Genomic DNA, 22,757 nt, shown 5'->3' with positions numbered 1-22,757 from the left:
TCTAAATCTCTTTGAAGACCATGTCGGATCGCAACGACACGGTGATTTGTGTATCATTTCAGACCGTCACCAAGGCATTCTTAATGCTCTGAACCAAATTGAGGGGTGACATCATCGGTATTGTTTGAGGCACGTTTGTAGCAACATGAACTCTCACTTCAAGAACAGGAAAATCAAAAATCTGACTTGGGTTATCGTTTCCACTTCCCAATCATCCAAGTATACTTGGGCAATTAATCAAGTCAAAGGTGAAGATGATGCTGTTTGGCCGTATTTGAGAAACATTGGTTTGGATAAGTAGACTCTAAGGCACGACTCGGGGCTTCGTCGTTGGGGTAACTTCACGACAAACATTGTCAAGTGCCAAAACAATATCCTAGGTAAGGCTCGAATGCTACCTATTAGAGCTTCAATTGAGACCACTTTTACTTGGACAAGAGACCATTTTGTCAGCCAATACCGGAAGGCCAACAGTTGGAACCCACCACTAGCTCGCAAAATGTGGGAGGTTTATCAGATGCGTGAAAGAGCCTCAACAAGTCATAGGGTGGAAGTGTTTGATGAACGAACAAGAAATTACACGGTCAGAACAAACCAAAGAAATGCACAAGGCGAGTACACATACAATGTTGTCATGGGGGAGAATAGAAAAAAATGCTCTTGTGGAGCTTGGCAGCATCAAAGGTTTCCATGTTCTCATGCCATTTCTGGTTGTAGATATAGACAAGAGAGAGCTGCTAATCTTCCTAGTAAGAGGTACACAACTAGGACATGGATAAATCAGTATAATGTTGCACTTGCTCCCCTCCGAGATGTGAATTATTGGGCGGAGGTAGATTGGAAAATCTAGGGAAACCCGGAAAAACTGGTCACGCATAGGGGTAGAAGACGCACCAGACGGTACCGGAACGAGATGGATGAGAGTTCTACCAGCAGATCTTCAACCTCAAGACAACAAGCTAGATGTGGCGTTTGCGGCGGATTGGGCCATAACAGGAATACATCCCCTGAACTTTAAAAATGGCAATAATGTTGTTGTTTATCTGTTTTCATTATTGGGTATTGTTTTTGTGTGTTGTTTTTGTTTCCATGTTTTTATGTGTTGTTTTTTTTAATAATTCACTAGTGTTTTAATGTTACTTACTTTAAAACAAAAAAATATTACAAACATTAAAATTACATAAAAAACATTATTAAAACCGAAACGATTACAATTACATAAAAAACATACAAAACAACATTAAAAACTAATGAAACAAGCTATTTTATTTAAACGAAAGGCAATTACATAAATCCTAACATTTAAAGGTTGAAATCGTTACGATGGACCGAATAGTATGGCGAACCAAATCGGGAATCTGAAGAAGATACGTCACTGTCACCATCATTACGGTGAATGTATTCACCGGGCTCATAGTCAGGTGAGGCTGGAGCTCCGGGGTCTCGTGGTGCATATTCCTCTCCCGGATCAGTCACGTAACCATCAGGCCGCCTACCAACCGGGTGAAATTCATGAAGATAGTTAGTCCCGTGCTGAATTGTGCTCATCATTGACGACTCGGCAAAAGTAAGTTGGTTAATGGTTAATTGCAACCATTGGACCTTCTCCTGCAGGACTCCTTGTACATTTCGTCTAATTTGGACGGTTGGACCACTGTTCCACGTTCATAAATCTGAGCCTCATACTCCGACTTTTTCCCCTTCAAATGATTGACTAAAGTTGACAACTTATTATTACACTTGTTATCATCAATACCGTGAACTCGAACCCTCTCATGTGCTCCAAGACGTCTGAAATTTGGGGCTGAAGATGAACCTGCCATTTTTTTTTAGAAAGAAAGAAGGAGAAAAGAAGGAGAGATGTGTCGACAAAAATGCAGTCTTCAATGTATATATAAGCAAAAAGCAGTCAAAAAAAAGATTCGAATGCCTCGTCCTCTTGCCTGCACCTTCTCCTCCTCGATGTACTCTTTGAACCGAGGCCGGCAGTGTAAGTGTCGGTCTCGCTAATCAAACCGAGGCCGGTATTGGCAATGCCAGGAGTCTCGTGTGAGATCGGCGAGTCCGGCAGTGGGAGTGCCAGATTACCCATTTTTACAAAAAAATTTTCAAGAAACTTGTTTGACAAAAACAAAACAAAATCACACTATTTCAAGAAATTTTTCTTAATTAGGGGGTGCCCAATGCCTTGATACCCCTCTCGTCCCAGCATTGTTACTATTCAATTCTATGGATGAGTGAAACCATTATTGATGATTAGTCCGGCACTCCTCCTTGGGGGACTAGCTAGTTCCTGCATGAATGAGTGAATATTTAAAAATGTGTGAGGTGTTTAAGGGATTATTGGTAAAAAAAATGATTAGTCATAGGCTAGCTAGGCCTTCCATTAGGGATGATTTACAGAATAAGTCTTGGTAATTATTCTTTAGCCGATGTGGTGTTGATGACATGAACTAATCTTTCTGAAAGATAATTCGTGCGGCCCCTTAATGACCAACACATTTTAAGATTTCAAGAGGTACCTATATATGAAACGTGTATAGTAAAATGCTAACTCCAAGAATCAACATGTTTTGGATGTTGACAAATCCTGCACGTGTCTTCTGTACACTAGTCATGATCAAGTACAATTGTACAATGTAATGCATGCATTACTAATCTATTTTGTTCTTTTACATTTTATGTTAAGAGCATCAGGTATGGTGGTTCTATGAAAAACCATTCAGAACGTTATTTCATCGACACATCAGCTTCTATCACTTTATCATTTTTAAGCCGTTATAGATGTAGAACAATACAGAACACATGACATAATATATATATATATATATACACTTTTACTTTTATAAATTAAATGAATTATCTTTATAATATTAATAATAAAAATAAAAAATTCTTTAATACTAAAAATAACACACGAATAATAAACCCTTTAAAATTAAAGATACACTAACAACAGACATTTTTTAATTTCTTCTAGTAACATCTATCTTATTTTACAAATATGCATATAATCTAAAATAAATAATTTTTCTTAAAATAGGGATGTTTAAGCTTTTTACATGAACTGGCCAATTTTTAAAATGGTTTCTGTTATTGTCTTAGTCAAATATGTAGTCTATTGACATTTGACGTACGTACACTTAGATATGTGACTGCTTAATTATATGAGCAAATTCTTTTTAATTAAGTTTCTGCTTCTTTTTACTTACAAATTAAAGCGGGGAGCACCTTTGAGCGCTCTTAATTTTGAATAACCAGCTAGTATACTTGTTAATCCAATTTTCTATAATAAAATTGGCTATTTTTGTACGTTCGGTACTTATTATGTGTCATTCAGGTCATTTGAACATATGGGATCCATTAATTGGAGCCAAATCAAAGAAAAGGGGAGCAGATTTGGTCAGCATATATCTTCATATCTTTATGCTTCCCATTTTCGATACCCGTTCGACACTACTAAAAAATGATTTTCGTGACAACTTTTTTTGTGAGGAATAATCACTAAAGGTCGTAAAACACCAAAAAATATACAGATTGTGTATTCGTGTTGAAATCGTAGTTTGACTAAAACTTTTTGTGAGGACGGTATTTTCAAAGATTATTTTTATCTTTGTTTGAGTTTTTTTTTAAGAATTTGAGGGTTTATTTTGTTTTAAACCCTTCAAAACTTTTCAAGTCTTAATTATGTTCCAGAAACTTGCGCGACATCGTTTCCATATTGAATAAGTCACAAATAATAATAATAATAATAATAATAATAATAATAATTATAATAAGGCAGAAAGGCTGAGGCAGAGCCAGCAATTCTCTAAAAGCAAGGACCTCTTTCCGTTGTTAAAGCAAGTACGCTTTTCAAGCTTTTTCCTAATCCAATTCCTGTCTTTTCTTTCTAATCCAATTCCTTTGCTTTTTAATAATAATAATAATAATAATTGACTTTAGGTAAAAAAATTTGAAAAAATACATTTAGCGATAGCGATAATAATGTCGTCATTATAAGCCTGGTTGGAGTTTTTCTCACCACAAGGAATAAAAAACCTCAAAATTTTGGGAAAATTCTTTAACGATAATTTGACCTTAAAAGTCATATAGCAAAATTTTGTCGCTTAGCCGTGATCTTTTAACGGCAGACTCCTATTTTGGTTTTTCACTTTTTCTTGTAGTGTGGTCATCGAAGCCCAAGCTAGTACCATTAGAAGTATTTAGAACAGTAGTTACATCATATAGAGTAGTAAATCTATCTAATGTCACGTCTTGTAGGTTAAGATCGAATATAATGATTCATAAAATATTATTTGAAATTTATTATATATATTAACTATTAAATCTTGTTTAATGGAGGGTTCTCATAGCAAGTTAATTAAAAGCTAGACAGCTAGCATGCATTGTATTTTGAAGCCAGGAGATCTATTTATAGTGTTTTCTTCCTTCAACCTTAAGTTTTCTTGACCGATGTACATATCTATATTAAAAGTAATTGATTTAATGAGAGCAATGTAAAAGTAATTAATTTCATTAAGGTATTATATGTATATTAGGTGGGGATTTTTATATATTAGTTAATAAAAAAGAGAGTAATTAACGTATTTTAAAGGCTAGAAGTTAAAAATTAAGAAAAGGATGACATACTTTATAAAAAAAAAGTATAGATAGTGACTAGTTGTTATTACTCCAAAATCGATACACGGAATGAGATTCTCTTAAGTTTCTCCAACTTGAGATTAAATAAGTATTATTGAATCTTAGACCTTGATTTTCATCCAAGAGTCAAGATCCTCACAACTTGACTAGTCAAGTTGAAAAAAACTTAGGGAATCCTCCTCTAGTGCTATATATGTCCATTAAAAATTGTGGTAGGTTTATTTTATTTCCTTCGAATTTATTAGTGATGAAGTGTTGCCACTTCACTACTTCAGAGAAATAATCCACTTTAGTCATCAACACTTCGGGAAGGTACAAAGTAAAATAGGTAGGCTTTGTCAATTGGGTTTATTTTCAGATCGTTAATTACGTACAAACGCTATATGTAATTATGTTTATGTCAATGCCAATAGGTTAGAATAACCTTTAAAAAGACAGTTGAGCCAGCATTCCAAACCTTAAGTTTAAAATACCAATGTTAATGAACCTTATAAGAGTCAATGTTGCCTGTTGAGTTTATCTATACATTTTGGTTTTTTTTTTTAAATCTCAAAATATAATTTGAATGATTTAAATTACCCTTCTTTTATTTTTATTAATTTAAACTGCCCTACTTAATATATCTATAATACCCTTAAATCTCAATCACTCATTTTTTTTTTCTCTCCTCAAATCTCAACCACTCATAAATTTCTCTCCATTATAAATCATTTTATTCTCTAATGTATTCAAAATCTTTTATCTCAAAAACCATATATCGATAAATTATAAAAATTGTATGGGTGTTCTTAAAATTTCATGACCTTTCATTAAAGATGTCATTCGATATACTTTCGACGAATTTTTAAATACGAGTACGGAGCTCGTATGGTTAAGACATTTGACTATCACACTGTATTACTTATCACCTCCTATGACCTATCATCCCCACCATCTCACCGCCGCATTGTGCGGTACTATTGCTCGTTTACCTAAAATAATTATAATACTTTTTATCTCTCTTTAAATCTCAACCAATTATTTTTTTTTTCTCTTATTTATAAATCATTTATTCCCCCAATTCATTCAAAATATTTTGTTTCAAAAACCGTACATCGATAAATTATAAAAATTATATTGATGTTCTTGAAATTTCATGATCTTCCATTAAAGATGTCATTCGATATACTTTTAACGAATTTTTAAATCCGAGGTGAAAACCGTACGATTAAGGCATTTGGCTATCACATTCTATGACCTATCAGACTTTTTGACCTATCACCTCCACTATCTCACTGCCGCAACGCACAGGTACTTACTCTCGTATATCTATATCTATACTATATTAATAAACAAACTATTCGCTCTTCTTTTCAACTCTCTACCTTTAAAATACCCAAAATACCCTGAATTTTTAACACAATCCTAACTCACACACTAAATCTACCAAATATATCTCTAAAATATTTTACACACATATTTATCCAAACTATCTATCTTCTTTGTTAATTAATTTAATCATTTTCATCTAATATCTCTATAATATTCTTAATAAAGTTATTTATAAAAGATATATCCCTTTACCATAAAATAATTATACTACCATTTACGTCAATTACCTTTAGATTAATAACCACATCGTTACCACCACCCACCACCGTCGCCGCATTGCAATGGTACCCATCTCGTATATATATATATATATATATATATATATGCAAAAGTTATATTTTATATATTATTGTCTATCTTTTTTATAATTAACTATTACTAATAACGTGATTGGATGGTCAGGACGTTAGGTAAAAACATATTTTTGTTTTTACCTCTCAGTTCAATTCGTTGTTTTTGACTTGGGGTTTTCTTTCAAGTTTGTCATAGGCCCAAAATCTTTAGGACATGCCCTACTTAAACTGTAGCGTATATATGAATACTGTAAGGATTGATCATACTTTTGGGATTTAACTAAGCGATTGGAACATCCTTTTAAGAAATTTCTCTATAGATCTAGATTAATCACACGGAACGTACGTAACCGATCTGGAATGTTGTAGAGGATGAAAAAGGTATTTTTTTTAAAAAAAATTTCACACTTTTATGAACCTTCCGATTAGCAATTGTTTAATTGGGTCATGATTAACTTAGGGCTGTACCCTATTTGATTCTTAGCTTTTCACCTAAAGGTACATCAAGTGGTACGTCTCCAACTATTATAAAATTGATTACATAAAGCAAATTATAAAGTGTAATTCTTTAGTTTATAAGTACCAACATCACGTTAATAGCTTTTGATGGAAATTTAACAAAAAAAATTTAATAATAATAACAAATTACTTAAACAAGAAGAGGTAGCTTAATTGCCCTTAGCTATGGGGATAACCAATTGGCAAAAGAAAACTTCTTTCGCCATCCTCAACATTTTCAAGACTATGAAGTTTCGAGGAGATCAAGACAACGAATGGGATAATCATGTTCAAGCATACAAGGTTTTTTCAAGTGATCAAGACGGTGTTCGTGGGGTGGCTGAGCCTGGTATCGATAAAAAGTCCGGGGCCTATATTGACAACATTACTAACAGGTGGAACCATCTTGAAATTGTCGACTAAATGGAGTTGATGATGCTTTTGTGTGCTTAATTATAACATTGAATGCCATTTTCATGTTTTGATTGCATCTTTGTGTGTTAACTCTTAGAATGTGTGAAACCATATAATAAAACGTATGATGTATGTATATATATCAACAAAATTCTTATTTCCTGTTAGCTCATGATCATGGATATGATCCCGTTACGTTCATAAATAATAAAATGACAAAGAGTCGCATTTCATGATATTATGTTGCTTCCTTAATTTTGCTTCGCTCTCCCTTTTTCAGCTTTACATTACCTTGTGTCTTTGTGTACTTTTAAATTACTTTGGACTTTTCTTACCTAAAAAGATGGTAATAATAAAAATAACTTCCATTATCATTTCATAGCACTGATAGCAGTTTTACTTACATGCATGGTTTTCACACTTATAGGCTTGTATAAACAAAAATGTCATTAGATTGCAACAATATTATTAAATCCTAATAGGAATGAGCGCGCATAATTTTCCATGTGCTGGTCCTCTTGGTACCAAAAAATCCCAATCCCAAGTGAGACCGGGACCGGGACCCACTTTGTTGGTTCACGGGATTTAAGACCATAGTATTGAGAAATGATACTGAAAATTAGTGATACCGAATTCCAACTAGAACAAGCATAATTAACCAGCACCATTCTCTACTACTTTATAAAAATTATCACACTCTTTCTTCTTACACTTTCAACACTATCTCTTATAAAAATGTCTTCATGCAAAATGACAATTGTACCCTTAATGAATATGAGTAATTTACATGCAACATCGACACATCAACTCTTAAAATAACTACATTACCATATTTACATTAATTATTTACAATAATAATCATAACGATTTTCAGTGTTAAACAATTAAAAATATATGCTAATCTTTTTCATACTAACTTTCAGTTTTACACAATTAAAAAAATATGTTATATCTTTTAGGTCGGCTGTAATGTAGGGAGCAAGCAACTAAATCAACACATTAAGTTTTGATTGTGTAAAAGCTTTTCTATTAATGATATTTTAAATTTGGATTATAGTAATGAAAAAAGTCTATTATAATTGCTCATATCTTCCAAAGAATTCGTATGTTCCACATAAGTGTGATTTATTTCTACTTAAGCATCTCTCATACAATTTAGTATATACATCATCAATCTAGCATTAACGTTGCAAAATACTATTGATTTTCACCAGTGAATTTAGTTTAAGAATTGTCGTTGTTTTATTTGGGGATCTTACGAGTACTGTTGAATTAGGATTCGTTATTACAATAAATTAATTGGTCGTTCAAGGGTTTCGAGTAATCATTAGGGATTTTCTATATTTAAAATGAGTTTTTTCTTTCTTTCCTCTTTTAACTATTTCTTATGTTATCCATTAAATTGTAGGTTCTCTATACCAGATGGTAATGTTTGTTACTAATTATTTGCGGCAGATGGTAATGTTGGTTCTCTATTAAAGTATTTCAAGGAAAAGATACTCAAACCGTTATGATTATGTAATCTCATAAAAAACAATTGGGATAATACCACCTATGACAAAATGGTTATGTAATGTAGTAACCTACTCAGGTGGCTATATAATATATGCACCTATGTTTTTTTGGCTATACTATGTAAGGACCTTTTTATTTTGGTCAATCAATGTAAGGACCTATGTATTTTTTTTGCTATACAATGTAAGTTTTGTACATATTTTACATAGTATAGCAAAAAAAAATGCATACATACATAGCCACCCGAGTATATCACTACATTACATAACCATTTTGTCATAAGTGGTTTCACTGGGCGCAACAATTGACATTAGCACCATTTGATCACAAGTTGTAGAATTAGGAAGATAACTATCTTTGGAATTGCAATGTTACGTTAATGTTTATATCTTCTTTATATCTAACTAATAAATTATAATATAAACTAGATTATGTTGATAATTATATCCAATATTTTACTTACGGATTACATTGTATGATTTATGTTTTCTTATTTGAATATACTTCTGTAAAATATTAATGTTAAATTAGATACTTACATTATCAATTTCACATATTATTTGTTTTAAATTTTCTTGGTTCGCTATTGTATTTTTTATTTTTTTACTTTAGAATCCATTTTATGTTCTTTTCATATTTTACATGTATAATACGAGTACATATATATCATTAAGAATCTTTTTAGTCTTATTGTAGAGTTAATGAGTGACTAATACAATCAACTTTTTTAATGTGTTAAATCCTAACATCTATTATTACATTTTCTTGGTTTTACATATGATTTGATTTATCATATGATAAAATAACACTCATAAGTAATTAGTAATTACTTTACTTGTGGTGTTCGCGTCCATTAGACGGGTATAATCTAGTTTTAAGTAAGACAATAATACTTTGACGTTATCATAAAAAGTTTACCCTAAAAGTTTATCTTAAGAGTTTTAGCTATACTTAAAATTAAAGGTTTGGTTCACCAAATGTTAAAGTTTCATTATTATCTAGAGTTATAGTTTTTACAGTAATTTTTTTTTTTTTTAAAAAGGTTTCCCCGACGATTCTTATAAATAAAAACGTTAAGTACAAGTAATGTGACTGCATCCACATTAATTGATATATACAACATGCCGTATATATGTGAAAATAAATCAAGTCAATAAATCTAAGAAAGAGTCCCCGACAGGCCAGGTATATCCAATTACATCAACAGTCTATCAATCAGACATGGTAACTATGCCAACTACCACTCACTCTATGCGCTTGTCTTTGTCGTTGCAGATGGTTTCGTATTGGCTGACATAAATGTAGATGTTTCATTGGGAATGTCAATTACCCCATCAGTTTCGAAAGAAGAGTCATCAACATCATGTTCCTCTAAGTTCTCGTTAACTTCATCCTCATGATGTTCTCTCAAGACAAAGTCATCATCATGATCCCTAACATCAGATTTACCATCTAGAGCCGCAAAGTGTTACTAGTTTGAGTAGTCGTGCTTAGGCACACTTTGTTAGGAAATGGGATTTGGATAGGTGATCCAGTAGTAGCTTGTTTCTCTGTACTCCCATCAATTTAAGTGTCCTTGGGCCTACATCGGAATATGGGCTTTGGGGTAATTTTTACCCCTGAAGTGCTTTGGGCCTCATTAGTCCTTCTTTTCCTCCTTTTGGGTTCCTGAAATCCCTTTTCATTAGCCCCGGATGGGCCAACCTCACTAGGTGGAATTGAAGTTTCCTTTTTAGCTTCCATCTCTGTCGTTGTTCTAGGTCTTACAGTGCAATCATAAAAGGTATGGCCAAAGATCCTGCAATGTGAGCACCTAGAGGGTTTCCAATTATATTCCAACCTGAATATCCTAATTGTGTCAAAAATCACAGCTTCAACATATCGAGGGATTTCCTGGTCAGCATTAATCTCAATCAGAACCCTTGCAAAAAACTGCCCTACCAGTTTTTTTTCCACACATTTCTGCAGTATATCTATCAACAGCTATAGGTACCCCAATCACACTGACAATCTGGCTCAAAATCTCATAATAAAAAAGTGGGCCTGAGATGTCATAGTTGTTAATCCATAGGGGAACCTTAGTAGGAACCGGTTTGTCAAACCAACATTCGGTGTGTCATTTCTTAAGAAGGATGGAAATATCATTAAATAACCAAGGACCATTTTCAAGAACATGGTTTAAGCCCATTTCACCTTTAAATTTAAAATAAAAATATCATTGATCATTTAAGACAACATCCTTTAGGTCAAATCTTTTCCATAGCCTGTTAGCATAGAATTTGACAAATGGAAACGCACACCGATTACCATAGTATCCAACTAGAGTAGAGGACCAGGATTACTAGGATTCTGCTTGTTTAGCAAGTGATTCAACCGGAACAATAATTTTTACTGTCTAAATGAAACCTAATTCTTAAAAAATACAAGGTTAGAATTTTTGGAGTCCATTTAATTAAAAGATCATCTTTTGTAATTTAATATTATATTATATTATATTATATTATATTATATATACTATTAATGAGCGTGCCTATGAACAGTAAAAAGTAAAAAGAAAAAAACATTGCATATATATATATATATACTTAATAAACGAGCTTATAAAGAAGATGAGAATCAGATGGGTTAGTTTGTACTTTTTCTTTCATGGAAGAGGTGTGGGTTTGAGTCCTTTCACCCCCATTTGGATGTTTTTTTTTGTTTTCTTTTTTTAAATTTAAAATTTGCATTTACAACCCTTCCAAATTTTACATATCTAACCTTAAGCTTTTATGTCTGATTGAAATAGGATATATATTATTTTGATTCATTTTTAGTTTTATTGTTTTTTTTTTTTTTAATTTTAGTTAAAGATTTTTTTATATATATTTTGTTAAAATTATATATAAAGTTTTGTTTTTTTTTCTATTCAAGATGATCTTATTTATATATGTGAGTGTGATTTTTGTTTAATTGTTATTGTTTATTTCATTATTATTATTTTTTATATTTTTATTCAACATGTTCTTTTATATATATATATATTATTTCTTGAATTAGTATTAAGTTATCATTGTTTTTTTCATTATATAATTAGTTTTTTCTCAAAAAAAATTGCTTGGTTATTGTACGTCTTTATATATATTGTTTGATTTTTTTGTCATTCTTTTAGATCAAACAAATTCACATTAATATATGCTTGATATCACAATTTTTTTAGACAAATCTATATATGATTGAGTTTTGCTATTACATACATATAACTTTGATATAATATTCCTCTTAAAAAAGAAAACATATAAATTTGATATAATATTTCTCTTAAAAAAGAAAACGGATATCCGCGGCAACGCGCGGGTAGACTTTTCTAGTTCTTGAATTAAATGTAACATTTTATTGAGGTTTATATTGGATTTCATAAACCCATACGGCCATATTCTCCATGACTCATATACCATAAAAGCCTCATATTACATCAAACTAGTCATTGTTTGTCAAAGATTTTAGTTAATAATTACTTGAGGGTTTAGTTAGTAATTAGTTTATTTCGTAACTAAATCTGTCAGAACACCATATTTGAATCAATGTCTATCAATGGTCAAATTCCCAAACACGCCCAGCTAAAATAGGATTAGACCACGACAATAATACTAGTTTATTCATGATAAGTGTCTAGTTTAACCACCTTGATTTTAAAATAAATGGCTATTTCAAACATAATTTACAAATCTTTTTTATTAGACCCATGAAAATAGAGAATTGATTAGCTCCAACTAGGGTTGAGTAATTTCGTTAGGGTTGAGTAATTTCGATCCACCAACCTGATTTTTTTTTTTGTTAGGTCCAGGTTGGGTTTTTGGGTTGTCAGGTCGATCCGCCAACCCGATAACTTTAAAATAATTGAATTATATATAGTACCTCATACTCTACATTACACTAATTCACACGTCTCGTTCTCATTTTCTAATATTTCTAACCTAAAGTAACTTTAAACTTGAAATAAGAAGAGGATTCAAAATTCTATGAAATGATAAGTGATGTAATATGAGACGGTAAGTGTATTAACTTTGTGCCAAGTACTAACAATACCCTCGTATTTCTTTTTTTTTTTTACCCTTCATTTTCAGCTTACACCATCAACGATAAAACTTTATATTGGTTGACTTATTCCATTTTATATTTATATATATTTGCTTATCAAGTCACATGGGTTGGGTCATGGGTTGACGGGTTGTGGGTCAAGGTTGAAATTTCTGATCCGAAACTTTTAGTGGTTTGGGTTAGGGTCAGAGTTTTTCAACCCGTCAACCCGAACCCATTGACAGCCCTAGCTGCAACATACAAGTATTTCGCCTATCATTAGACTAATTAAGTAAATAACACCTATCATTAGACTAATTAAGTAAATAACAGATAAAGTTTAAAAAAAAAAAAAAACTAACGGTAAAGTACTCCTAAAGCCATATGAACGATAACCAAGAAATATGATATTCAAGCGTAAAAGAACTCCGTGATTCCTTCCAAAGTTGTTATTTTTTATAGATTATAATGCAAAATACGAAGGAAAACTTGAAAAGTTAGGAAAATTAGAAAAGGAAAAAAAAGCGTATGGTATCCCGACCATGATTTTGGTAACCTGATCAAATTATTAATGACAGGGGACCCGCTTTTTACTCTCATCATATATACCATTATAGACATGGGGCCCACACTTTTTGGTTGGGATACCAAAAAGTGTGGTTGGGATACCCATAGTGAAAAAAAAACTTGGTTCCTCACTACTGTTAGAATTATGAGAATATTCCAATATATTTATACGGCCTTATATCTATGAACTTTTAGGGTCGCATACGAAGAATGAGGAAGATTTAGTTGAACTTCATATTTATGACAAAAGAACCATTTATAAATGATAATAACTAGAAGTTTCTAAAAACAGTTTTTGGAAAGTTTCCAAAAATAAATTTGGAAATGACAAGCGGGTCAAAAACGCGAGTCGGGTTGAAAACGGGATCGGACATCAAGCACCGTGAGTCGAACAAAATGTTGTGTCAAACAAAATATTATAAAAGCATACATCCAAGAAATGAGAGGATATATCTTTCAAAACAAATTGAAGAAAAATTACAACAAAATGTTGTCAATCAAAAAATTATAAAAGCATACATCCAATATATGGGAAAAAATATCCTTCAAAAAATTATAAAAGCATACATCCAATATATGGGAGAAAATATCCTTCAAAATAACAGGTGGAATAAACTAGACACCTCAATGACTTCTAAAGATAACTATAACTATCTAATTGAAGAATCTCAACCACCAACTAAAGTAATACCTTTACAAGATATTTTTAATGAAATGGAAAAAACGTAAATTAAACTTTTTACGGATAAAGTATAATCCCTGAAAACATCAGACAAAATATAAAGATTACAAAAGTACCAAACAAAATTAATTGTTAATAAAGGTCTTACTCTCCAACAATAGTCATCAATAAAAATGGTACACGAATCAAAAATGACAAATATCTATTTTAATTAAAAAAACCAATCTAAGGACTTGAATATATACGTCAAGAGACACCTATATGTTTGCATGAAAAAACATGTTATCTAAAAGGTTCAACAAAGAATCTTGAGGACAATAAAAACCATGTAACTTTAATAGCCAGAAACCAAAATATTTTTTTTAGCTTTTTTAACTTTCTAAGTTATTTTTGTAATTTATATTATCTCTATTACATTATAAAGCATTTGTTCCTTTCATTTTTCAACTTTAAGTAAGTGAAAACTCAAAAATATCCCTGTTACTTATTCATAATACTTTTGGAAGAAATTTCAACCACTTTTTATTTTTTTTCTCTTCTTAAATCTCAACCACTCACTTTTTTTCTCTTCTGCATAAATCATTTTATTCCTCTAATTCATTTAAAGCTTTTATCTCAAAACCGTATATTGATAAATTATAAAAATTATATGGGTGTTCTTAAAATTTCATGTTCTTTCATTAGAAATGTCATTCAATATACTTCCGACGAATTTTCAAATCCGAAGGTGGAGCCCGTATGACTAAGGCATTTGGCTATCACACTTTATGACCTATCATACTCTATGACTTATCACCCTCACCATCTCACCGCCACAACGTGCAGATACCTTGTCTCGTAATCAATATACAAATGACAAGTTTGGTAGAAATTTTTTAAATACTTTTTATTCTTGGATATTATATATTTCTTGAATATAGTTCAGTTTACACGGTTTGAGATCTACTACGTTTAGTTTTTCTTACTTTTATCTGCTATTTAGTTAATTAATGATAAGCTAGATACTTGTATGGTGGATGACACTAATCAATTCTCCAATTCTCTATATTTGTTGGTCTAATAAAATAGATGTTTTAGATTATGTCTAAATATAAGTTATTTTAAAGTCAAAATTGTTAAACCAAAGTGTCATCATGGATAAATGTAACATTTGTAAATTTTTAACCCATTGACTATTTGTATAATTTAACTAACGAATTTTAACTAGTAATATAACTGATATCATTTTTTTGATTAAAGGAAGTGCAATATGTTAGTTAAGGTCGATTTACCGTTTTATTTGATTTCACGATGCTAAACCATGGGACTCATGACCTAATTACCCATCTAACTAACCCTATCCCCACTTTATCTTTTCCTTTCCATTCCTCCCTTCCACTCCTTTACCCTCATCTCTTTCTCTCTCTAAAATTTCAAGAAAACACACTCTCATATTTTTTCTCTCTACAATACTTACACCAAGATTATAGTTTCAAGTTAGATTTATGTTAGACTAATCATTTTTATCATCATCTTCTCATCATGTAAAAACTTTAGGTAATTTTAAGTGCAAAAACTGCTCATTTAGCTATTATTGATCATGTGTCCTTTATTATTTTTTATCAAGAATTTAGATAATTTCAAGTGCAAGAACTTCTCATCTAGCTATTATTCATGTTTCATTTATTTCTGCAACATATTGATCGTCAATGTAAAGAGGGTAGCTATTATTCATGTGTCATTTATTTCTACAACATATCGATGGTCAATGCAAGGAGGGTAGAACCCTTTTTAACAATTGATTTTGTCTTGCATTATTACAATCTTTATCTCTTATCCGATGTTGTCGGAGATTCTTACTTATCCGTATATCGATTGATTAATGTTTCTTCCATTTCGGTAAAAATGTCTTCCAAAGATCTAGCTATTATTCATGTTTCATTTATTTCTGCAACATATTGATGGTCAATGTAAAGAGGGTAGCTATTATTCATGTGTCCTTTATTTCTACAACATATTGATGGTCAATGCAAGGAGGGTAAAACCCTTTTTAACAATTGATTTTGTCTTGCATTATTACAATCTTTATCTCTTATCCGATGTTGTCGGAGATTCTTACTTATCCATATATCGATCGATTAATGTTTCTTCCATTTCGGTAAAAATGTCTTCCAAAGGTATTTCTTCGGTTTGCTATTGAGATTCTCCAGCTAAATAATTATCTTCAAATTCATTGAGGTGACTGACTTATTCTACCTGCTATTTTGGAGGATGTCTTCTATCATCTCTTCAATGTAGACTTTTATTATATCCTGCTTGGACACAACATTTGTCCTTGTCTTTTTAGTTTTCCTTCCATTTGTTGAAGTTCTGGATTCTCTTGTCTGTTGAGATATTCTCTTTGCTCTTTATATATTTCAAGCGATTTTATTATGTTTTCTAATGTATCTTGGGATTGTATTAATCATGTAGTATGATCTTTTTCGGTCATTTTTCTCCACAATTTTGTAAGGAATACCCTTTGTATACAAGGGGGATTATTTCCAAGATGATTAATTTCCGACATCCATTTTCAAATCCATAGGATTGAGAATTCAATAATAAAATGTAATAAGTATATGACATCTTTAGAATCGTTGTTTTTGATGATTGCGTCATTTACTTTTAGGCTAATATTTACTCATTCAATATAAAGACTTTTATATGGTTCTGGTAGAATTTGGACTGTGGCCCATGTAATTTCCACCAAATGATAAACCAATTTGAAAGGTTGCAGTTATAAACCTTTCCACATATTTTAAGAAACCAAGTATGTTTCCAAAAATATGTTGCCTTGGGAAGCATACTTCATTTTTATACGAAAATCCTCAAGGAAACATACTTGATTTTTTAAAGTATGTGGAAAGACTTATAACTGCAACCTCCCAAATTGGTTTACTATTTGGTGGAAATCACATGGGCCATCAGTCCAAATTCTACCAGAACCATGTCAAAGTCTTTATATTGAATGGGTAAATATTAGCCCAAAAGTGAAGATGCAATCATCAAGAACAATGGTTCTAAAGAGGTCATATCCTCATTACATTTTTATACTGAATTCGTAATCCCATGGATTTACAAATGGATGCCGGAAGTTAATCATCCTGAAGATAATCTTCCTTGTATACCTAGGGTATTCCTTACAAAATTTTGAAGAAAAATGATTGAAAAAGATGACACTACAGGATTAATACAATCCCAAGATATATTAGAAAACATCAAGAAAGCGCTTGAATTATATAAAGAGCAAAGAGGATATCTCAACAGAGAATTCAGGCCTTCTTCAACAAATTGAAGAAAAATTAAGAAGATAAGGACAAAATGTCATGTCCAATCAAGAAATTATAAAAGCCTACATTAAGAAATGAGAGAAGACATCCTCCAGAATTGCTAGTGGAATAAGTCAGACACATCCATAAATTTTAAAGATAATTATCTATTTGGAGAATCTCAACAGCAAACCGAAGAAATACCTTTGAAAGACATTTTTGACGAAATGGAAGAAACATTAATCAAACGTTTTACGTATAACCAAGAATCTCTAACAACATCAGATAAAAAATAAAGATTGCAATAATGCAAGACAAAATCAATTGTTAAAATGTCCTACCCTCCTTACATTAGCCATTAATACGCTGCAGAAATAATAAAAGACACATAAATAATAATAATAATATAATAATAAAAATCTTTTATATTGTAATAAGCGACGTGGTTAGGTATTTTTTTCATTAACAAACATGTAATTTAAAAATGATGTCTTTGACAGGTTTAATTAGGCAATTAAAAATTTAATAAATAACTTTTGTTTAACTATTATATTTGACTAAATAATGACTATTTAGATATACTTAAAGCTGCCATGAAAAAAAAAAAGAAATATGGATTAGTGAAGTCCAACATAAAATAAATTATTTAACATTTTTAATTGACATTATAAAACCTCAATTAAGAATTTCATAAAATAAAATTTAAAAAATATTGATCTTTTGAATAAATGAACTATTTCATAAATTTAACCAAAAATTATATTTAAACTCTGTACTTTTGAAAATTTAGGAATCATATAGAAGGTTAAGACAATTAAAGAAACTTTAACTTTAGATAATTTGTATAAATGATATAATTATATTATATAAAATATATTAATAATAAATAAAAAAATAATAATGTTTTCTTTCTAATTTTATGAATTTCTATTATATAAGCTAATAATAATATAAACAATAATGTAACCTATGTGTTTGAGAAATTTTAAGTAAATTATTGGAATGTCATTTTTCTTTCATATGTTGAGTGAATCTTGAATTTCATGAATCTTGAATTTCATGTAAACTGAGGATATTTTTTATTTTTATTTTTTATATTTGCTGGATTATTTTACTAAAGATGTTTAAGAAGAGCTGTTGGGCCTTCTCTGGAGTGGGCTAGACAATGGATTCCCAGCCTCTAATTCCATTAAGAATTGAGAATTTGGAGCCACCTTCTCGAATCCCATTTATTTGTTTCATGTGATGAATTACAAGCCAGACAAACTTATTTGATCTTGAACAAACTCATTACCTATAATTAATTATAGGTTTTTAATATTTAGTAGCAACCACATGTTGAAACTACCTGAAATAATCAAGTTGATCGATTATTTTGGAAACTGGTTATCATGTAATTAATAACAAATTTTGAGGGTCTATTATGTATCTTATGTTAGACATTTCATTTTCTACAATTTTTGAATGTTCAAGTTTAGACATGAGATAATATGTAAAATTCAACTAGCGGAACACAAGGATAAAAACCAAAAAGGTCTCCTCAGTTTTCAAATATTTACCGGTTAAATTGTGCTTCATTGGCATTTCATTACCTTGCTCCATTGGCATTTCATTACCTGCATTGCTATATTTTAGCATTTATCTAACTAATTACACATGTTGAGTATGCCCATGTTAACAGCCAAATAGATTCTACTTCAAAGACCCAAATAGATTTGTCATACTCACTCATATGGAAAATGATAATGACAGCCCTAAGAGTTTGTTATTAAGGGTTGTCATTAACAGCTTATTACATGGATAAAAAGTAGTACTTTATATATCAATAATTATCCCCTGAATTTTCACAAGACAAAGTACAAATTTTAATGCATCAAATTAACTAATACTGACAGCCTTAAAGGTTATCATTAACAAAACTCAATTAATATTAAGAACTTTTCAATATATATATATATATATATAAAGAAAAAAAAAACTCCAAAAGGGAATTACCAAATTAGTTAGAAAGTAACGCATATTGCTTTCATACATCAATCGACAGAGTCGTAAAACACAAATACCAAACAAAAAAGTCACGCACCCACACACCAGTTACATTACTTCATCGGATAAAACCTTGTGAAAACCCACCAATCTGACAAAATAAATAAATTATTAGTTCATTTATTACTCTACTATATTATCTGCTATAAGATAAGGGCACCTGATAACCCGATCACCTTTTTGGTAACCCGATCAGACTTTTTCAGCGACACTAACAGGGAGTCCGCTTTTATTCTGCCATATTTACCATTATAGACATGAGGGCCCTCATTTTTTTTCACTTTTTACAGCGACCCTCGCTGTAAAAAGTAGTAGTGGTCGGGTTAAAAAAAAGTGGTGGGGATATGGGGTATGTCATGTTACTGTTTACAAGTATTTATCGTCCTTTTTCGATTTTTGGGAACGCGATGCTACAAGACATACCAAATAATATAATATAATATGATAGTATATATGATTAAAGCAAAAAGAGTGTAAGACCATGTGATCTTTAACATCGAGTTCAGTTAGATATATATAAAGCAAATATAATATACTTATAAAAATAAATTATTATAAGATTATATTCTTTATAAACTCTTATATTTTCCTGATTTGTTGCTTTTCTAAGAAGAAAAATCCTGATTTCTTTGAAAATGATTAATATCAACCGTTTAATGTTTGGTCAACAAGATCAGGTTACATCACTTTCATGACCCAAAAAGACTAGGCTACATGACTTTCAATAACCGAAATTAAAGCCTAGCCTATATGACTTTCATGAAAAAAAAAAAAATTGTTAACATATATAGTCGTCTTTTAGATCTCCTGCATTTCTTTTTGCTGATGTGTGTTTGGACCACATGTTAATTATACTTCTACAATAGTGCATAAACATTAGAAACGGTAATTTAGTGAAGAAAAAAAAGTAGATATGAAGTAATTTACCATAGTATATAAGAATCACTTGGTGAGGACATAGATGGCATAAATGATCCCAGGAACCCATCCAAATAAAGTCAGCAATACACATATCCAAAACTCAGACTGCAATCAGCATATACAACAATTAGTTTTAAATTTTCACTACATAACTTCTCACACATAAGGCGTGATAAATTTTTTGAATTATTCACGCTAATTAAAAACGTGAACCATTATAATATTATTCGTGATGTTTAAACCTTCTAAATTTACAAAGTACAGTAACATATATCAATCAAAGCACTGCTGGCCTACAATAATAATAACCTAGCAATGAGAACATCCGACCTCGCCCACTATCTAATTTAGATTGTCATATTGCTATTTGTTGATATGATAAAATAGTTATAAATACGAAAATTGCAAGTTATTGGAGTATATATATAGTAACTTTGTAATTTAAAATTTTCCTATATTAAAACTACTAGTAGTTGAATATAAGAATAACAAAATTGTGACTTTCAAAAAAGGAATTAACAAAGTTGTTACTTTCAAAAAAGGAATTGATATAGAAAAGTGATTACATGGCATTCGAACTTGAGGAAAACACCAAGTGGAGGAAGAAGGATTGCAAGTAAGATGTCGATAAACGTAGCAGTAGACATCTTTTTTTTTTCAATATGTGTATTTAATTTGTTTTTCTAAGAGATGGAATTCGAATGATTTGTTACGAATTATGAATATGATCGTACTTATAGGCGGAGTATTTGTATTTTATATGTATTGGGTATATGCCAGCGGCAACATCTATGTGCTAATGTGGAATGAGATAAAGGATCATACGTGACACGTGTCCTGTGCTTCCTTTTATTCCAAGTTTCCAACCCACTTCACATCACACTAGGTTAAATAGTTAATAGGCTTCGCAGGTGTCATGCTTTCCCTGAACTAAAATAATTTTGTAAGGCCGGTGCCGACCCGCCCGTCTTTGGCTGTTCCTCGAGTTCGTCAACGAGGACTGCGTTGGCAGCACCCTCGTCGATGGCCTAGTCCTGATTCACCATCCACGGATCGAAGGGGGTCGACGGTGAAAAGGAGCGTGTGTGGGTCCATGTTGCTGAGTAAAAACAAAAAAAAAATGTTTTTTTTTTTTAAATTTGAACGTCAAACGGTAAGTTTTTTTCTTTCTTTATTTAAAAAATCCTTTCACAATTCAAACAACACACACAAAGCATAAAACTCTTTCAAATATTCCTCCTCCTTCATCTAATTAATCATGTCTCAAAACAACGAAAACCTTAACCAAAATCAAACCTCGGCCGATATGTGGCAACAAGTTCTTGACTATCCGTCACCGGCAATGTCATCGACCAATCAAAGCCAAACAAGCCACCCATCGGGCTCCTTCAACCCGCTGCCCCCTATGGGTCCTCCTAGAGTGTAACATCCGCAAATTTTGACTATTTGACTTTATAGAAAATTTGACTAACAAAGTAAATTAGTAATGTAATTCCATTTATTTTGAGACTAAGTATTTAGTCATGGACTTGGCGGGTCGGTATATCGATTTATTATGTGAAATGACACTAGGCGATAAGTGGGTTTAACTAGAAATGTAGACGGGTTGACCATGGAACTAACCCAAGACCCATAACCCACACCCATTAACCCAACCTTATCCCTCCAAGATCTTGCACCCCATTCCACCACCATCCACTCATTCATCCATTCATTCTCCATCTTATCTCTCTCTCTCTCTCTCTCTCTCTCTCTCTCTCTATCTCTCTTCCTCTTGCAAGTACACACACACAACCTCACTCTCTCTCTATAAATTCATCACCATATTAGTCTTTTAAAGCAAGATTTATACAAGAAACGTTAACATCTTCATTTTATCTATAACATATCAAAATTTTGGTTCTTCAAGCTTAACAAATCATCCACTTTGTGTCAAAATCGGGTTTGAGCACTTGGTGAAGATTTTGGTAAGTTAAACTCATCCCATAGTCATCAATTTATGTCTATTAATTTGTTTCTACTTGATTTCAAGTAAATTCGGGTCACAAATCGGGTCAAAACGAATTAGGGTTCAATTAGGGTTTTGAAATGGGTCAAAATGGATTTGAGCAAGAATTTGATGTTATGAATCGAAACTAAGATGTGGATTATGTTTGTTTATGTCAAATGATGTTAGTTTGCGCTTCAAAACATGTCTTGAATCTTCCTAGATCGATCTTTGGGTCAAAAATGGGGGTTTAGGGGTGTTTGGCTCGTAATCTGCTGATTTGGGGTAGGCCTGGATCTGCTGCGACGCAGTAGCTAGCTACTGCAAAGCAGCAGAATTTCCTGCATTTTGACTGCGGCGCAGTAAGGCCCATTTCCACCTAATCGTTTCCTAGCTTCAATTCTAGCATCCTGGAATCGTCCTGACCTTTCTGGAATGTACTCTTATGACCTTATTGGTGCCCTACACATGAC

General features: G+C 31.6%; 1 protein-coding gene across 1 annotated transcript; it reads right to left on the bottom strand.

Moving 5' to 3' along the window:
- Nucleotides 1–20,309: 20,309 nt before the first annotated feature.
- On the bottom strand, nt 20,310–20,944 carry LOC122594397 (hydrophobic protein RCI2A-like). Its single transcript, XM_043766863.1, has 2 exons — nt 20,864–20,944; nt 20,310–20,402 (listed from the first exon to the last, which is right to left on the bottom strand). Exons 1-2 carry the CDS (start codon nt 20,942–20,944, stop codon nt 20,319–20,321), a joined length of 165 nt encoding a protein of 54 aa, XP_043622798.1. The 3' UTR covers nt 20,310–20,318.
- Nucleotides 20,945–22,757: the final 1,813 nt, after the last annotated feature.

This window comes from Erigeron canadensis, chromosome 3 (assembly GCF_010389155.1).
Source record: "Erigeron canadensis isolate Cc75 chromosome 3, C_canadensis_v1, whole genome shotgun sequence".
NCBI lineage: Eukaryota > Viridiplantae > Streptophyta > Magnoliopsida > Asterales > Asteraceae > Erigeron > Erigeron canadensis.
Note: the sequence above shows the minus strand (reverse complement) of the source record. Positions and strands in the feature narration are given on the sequence as shown.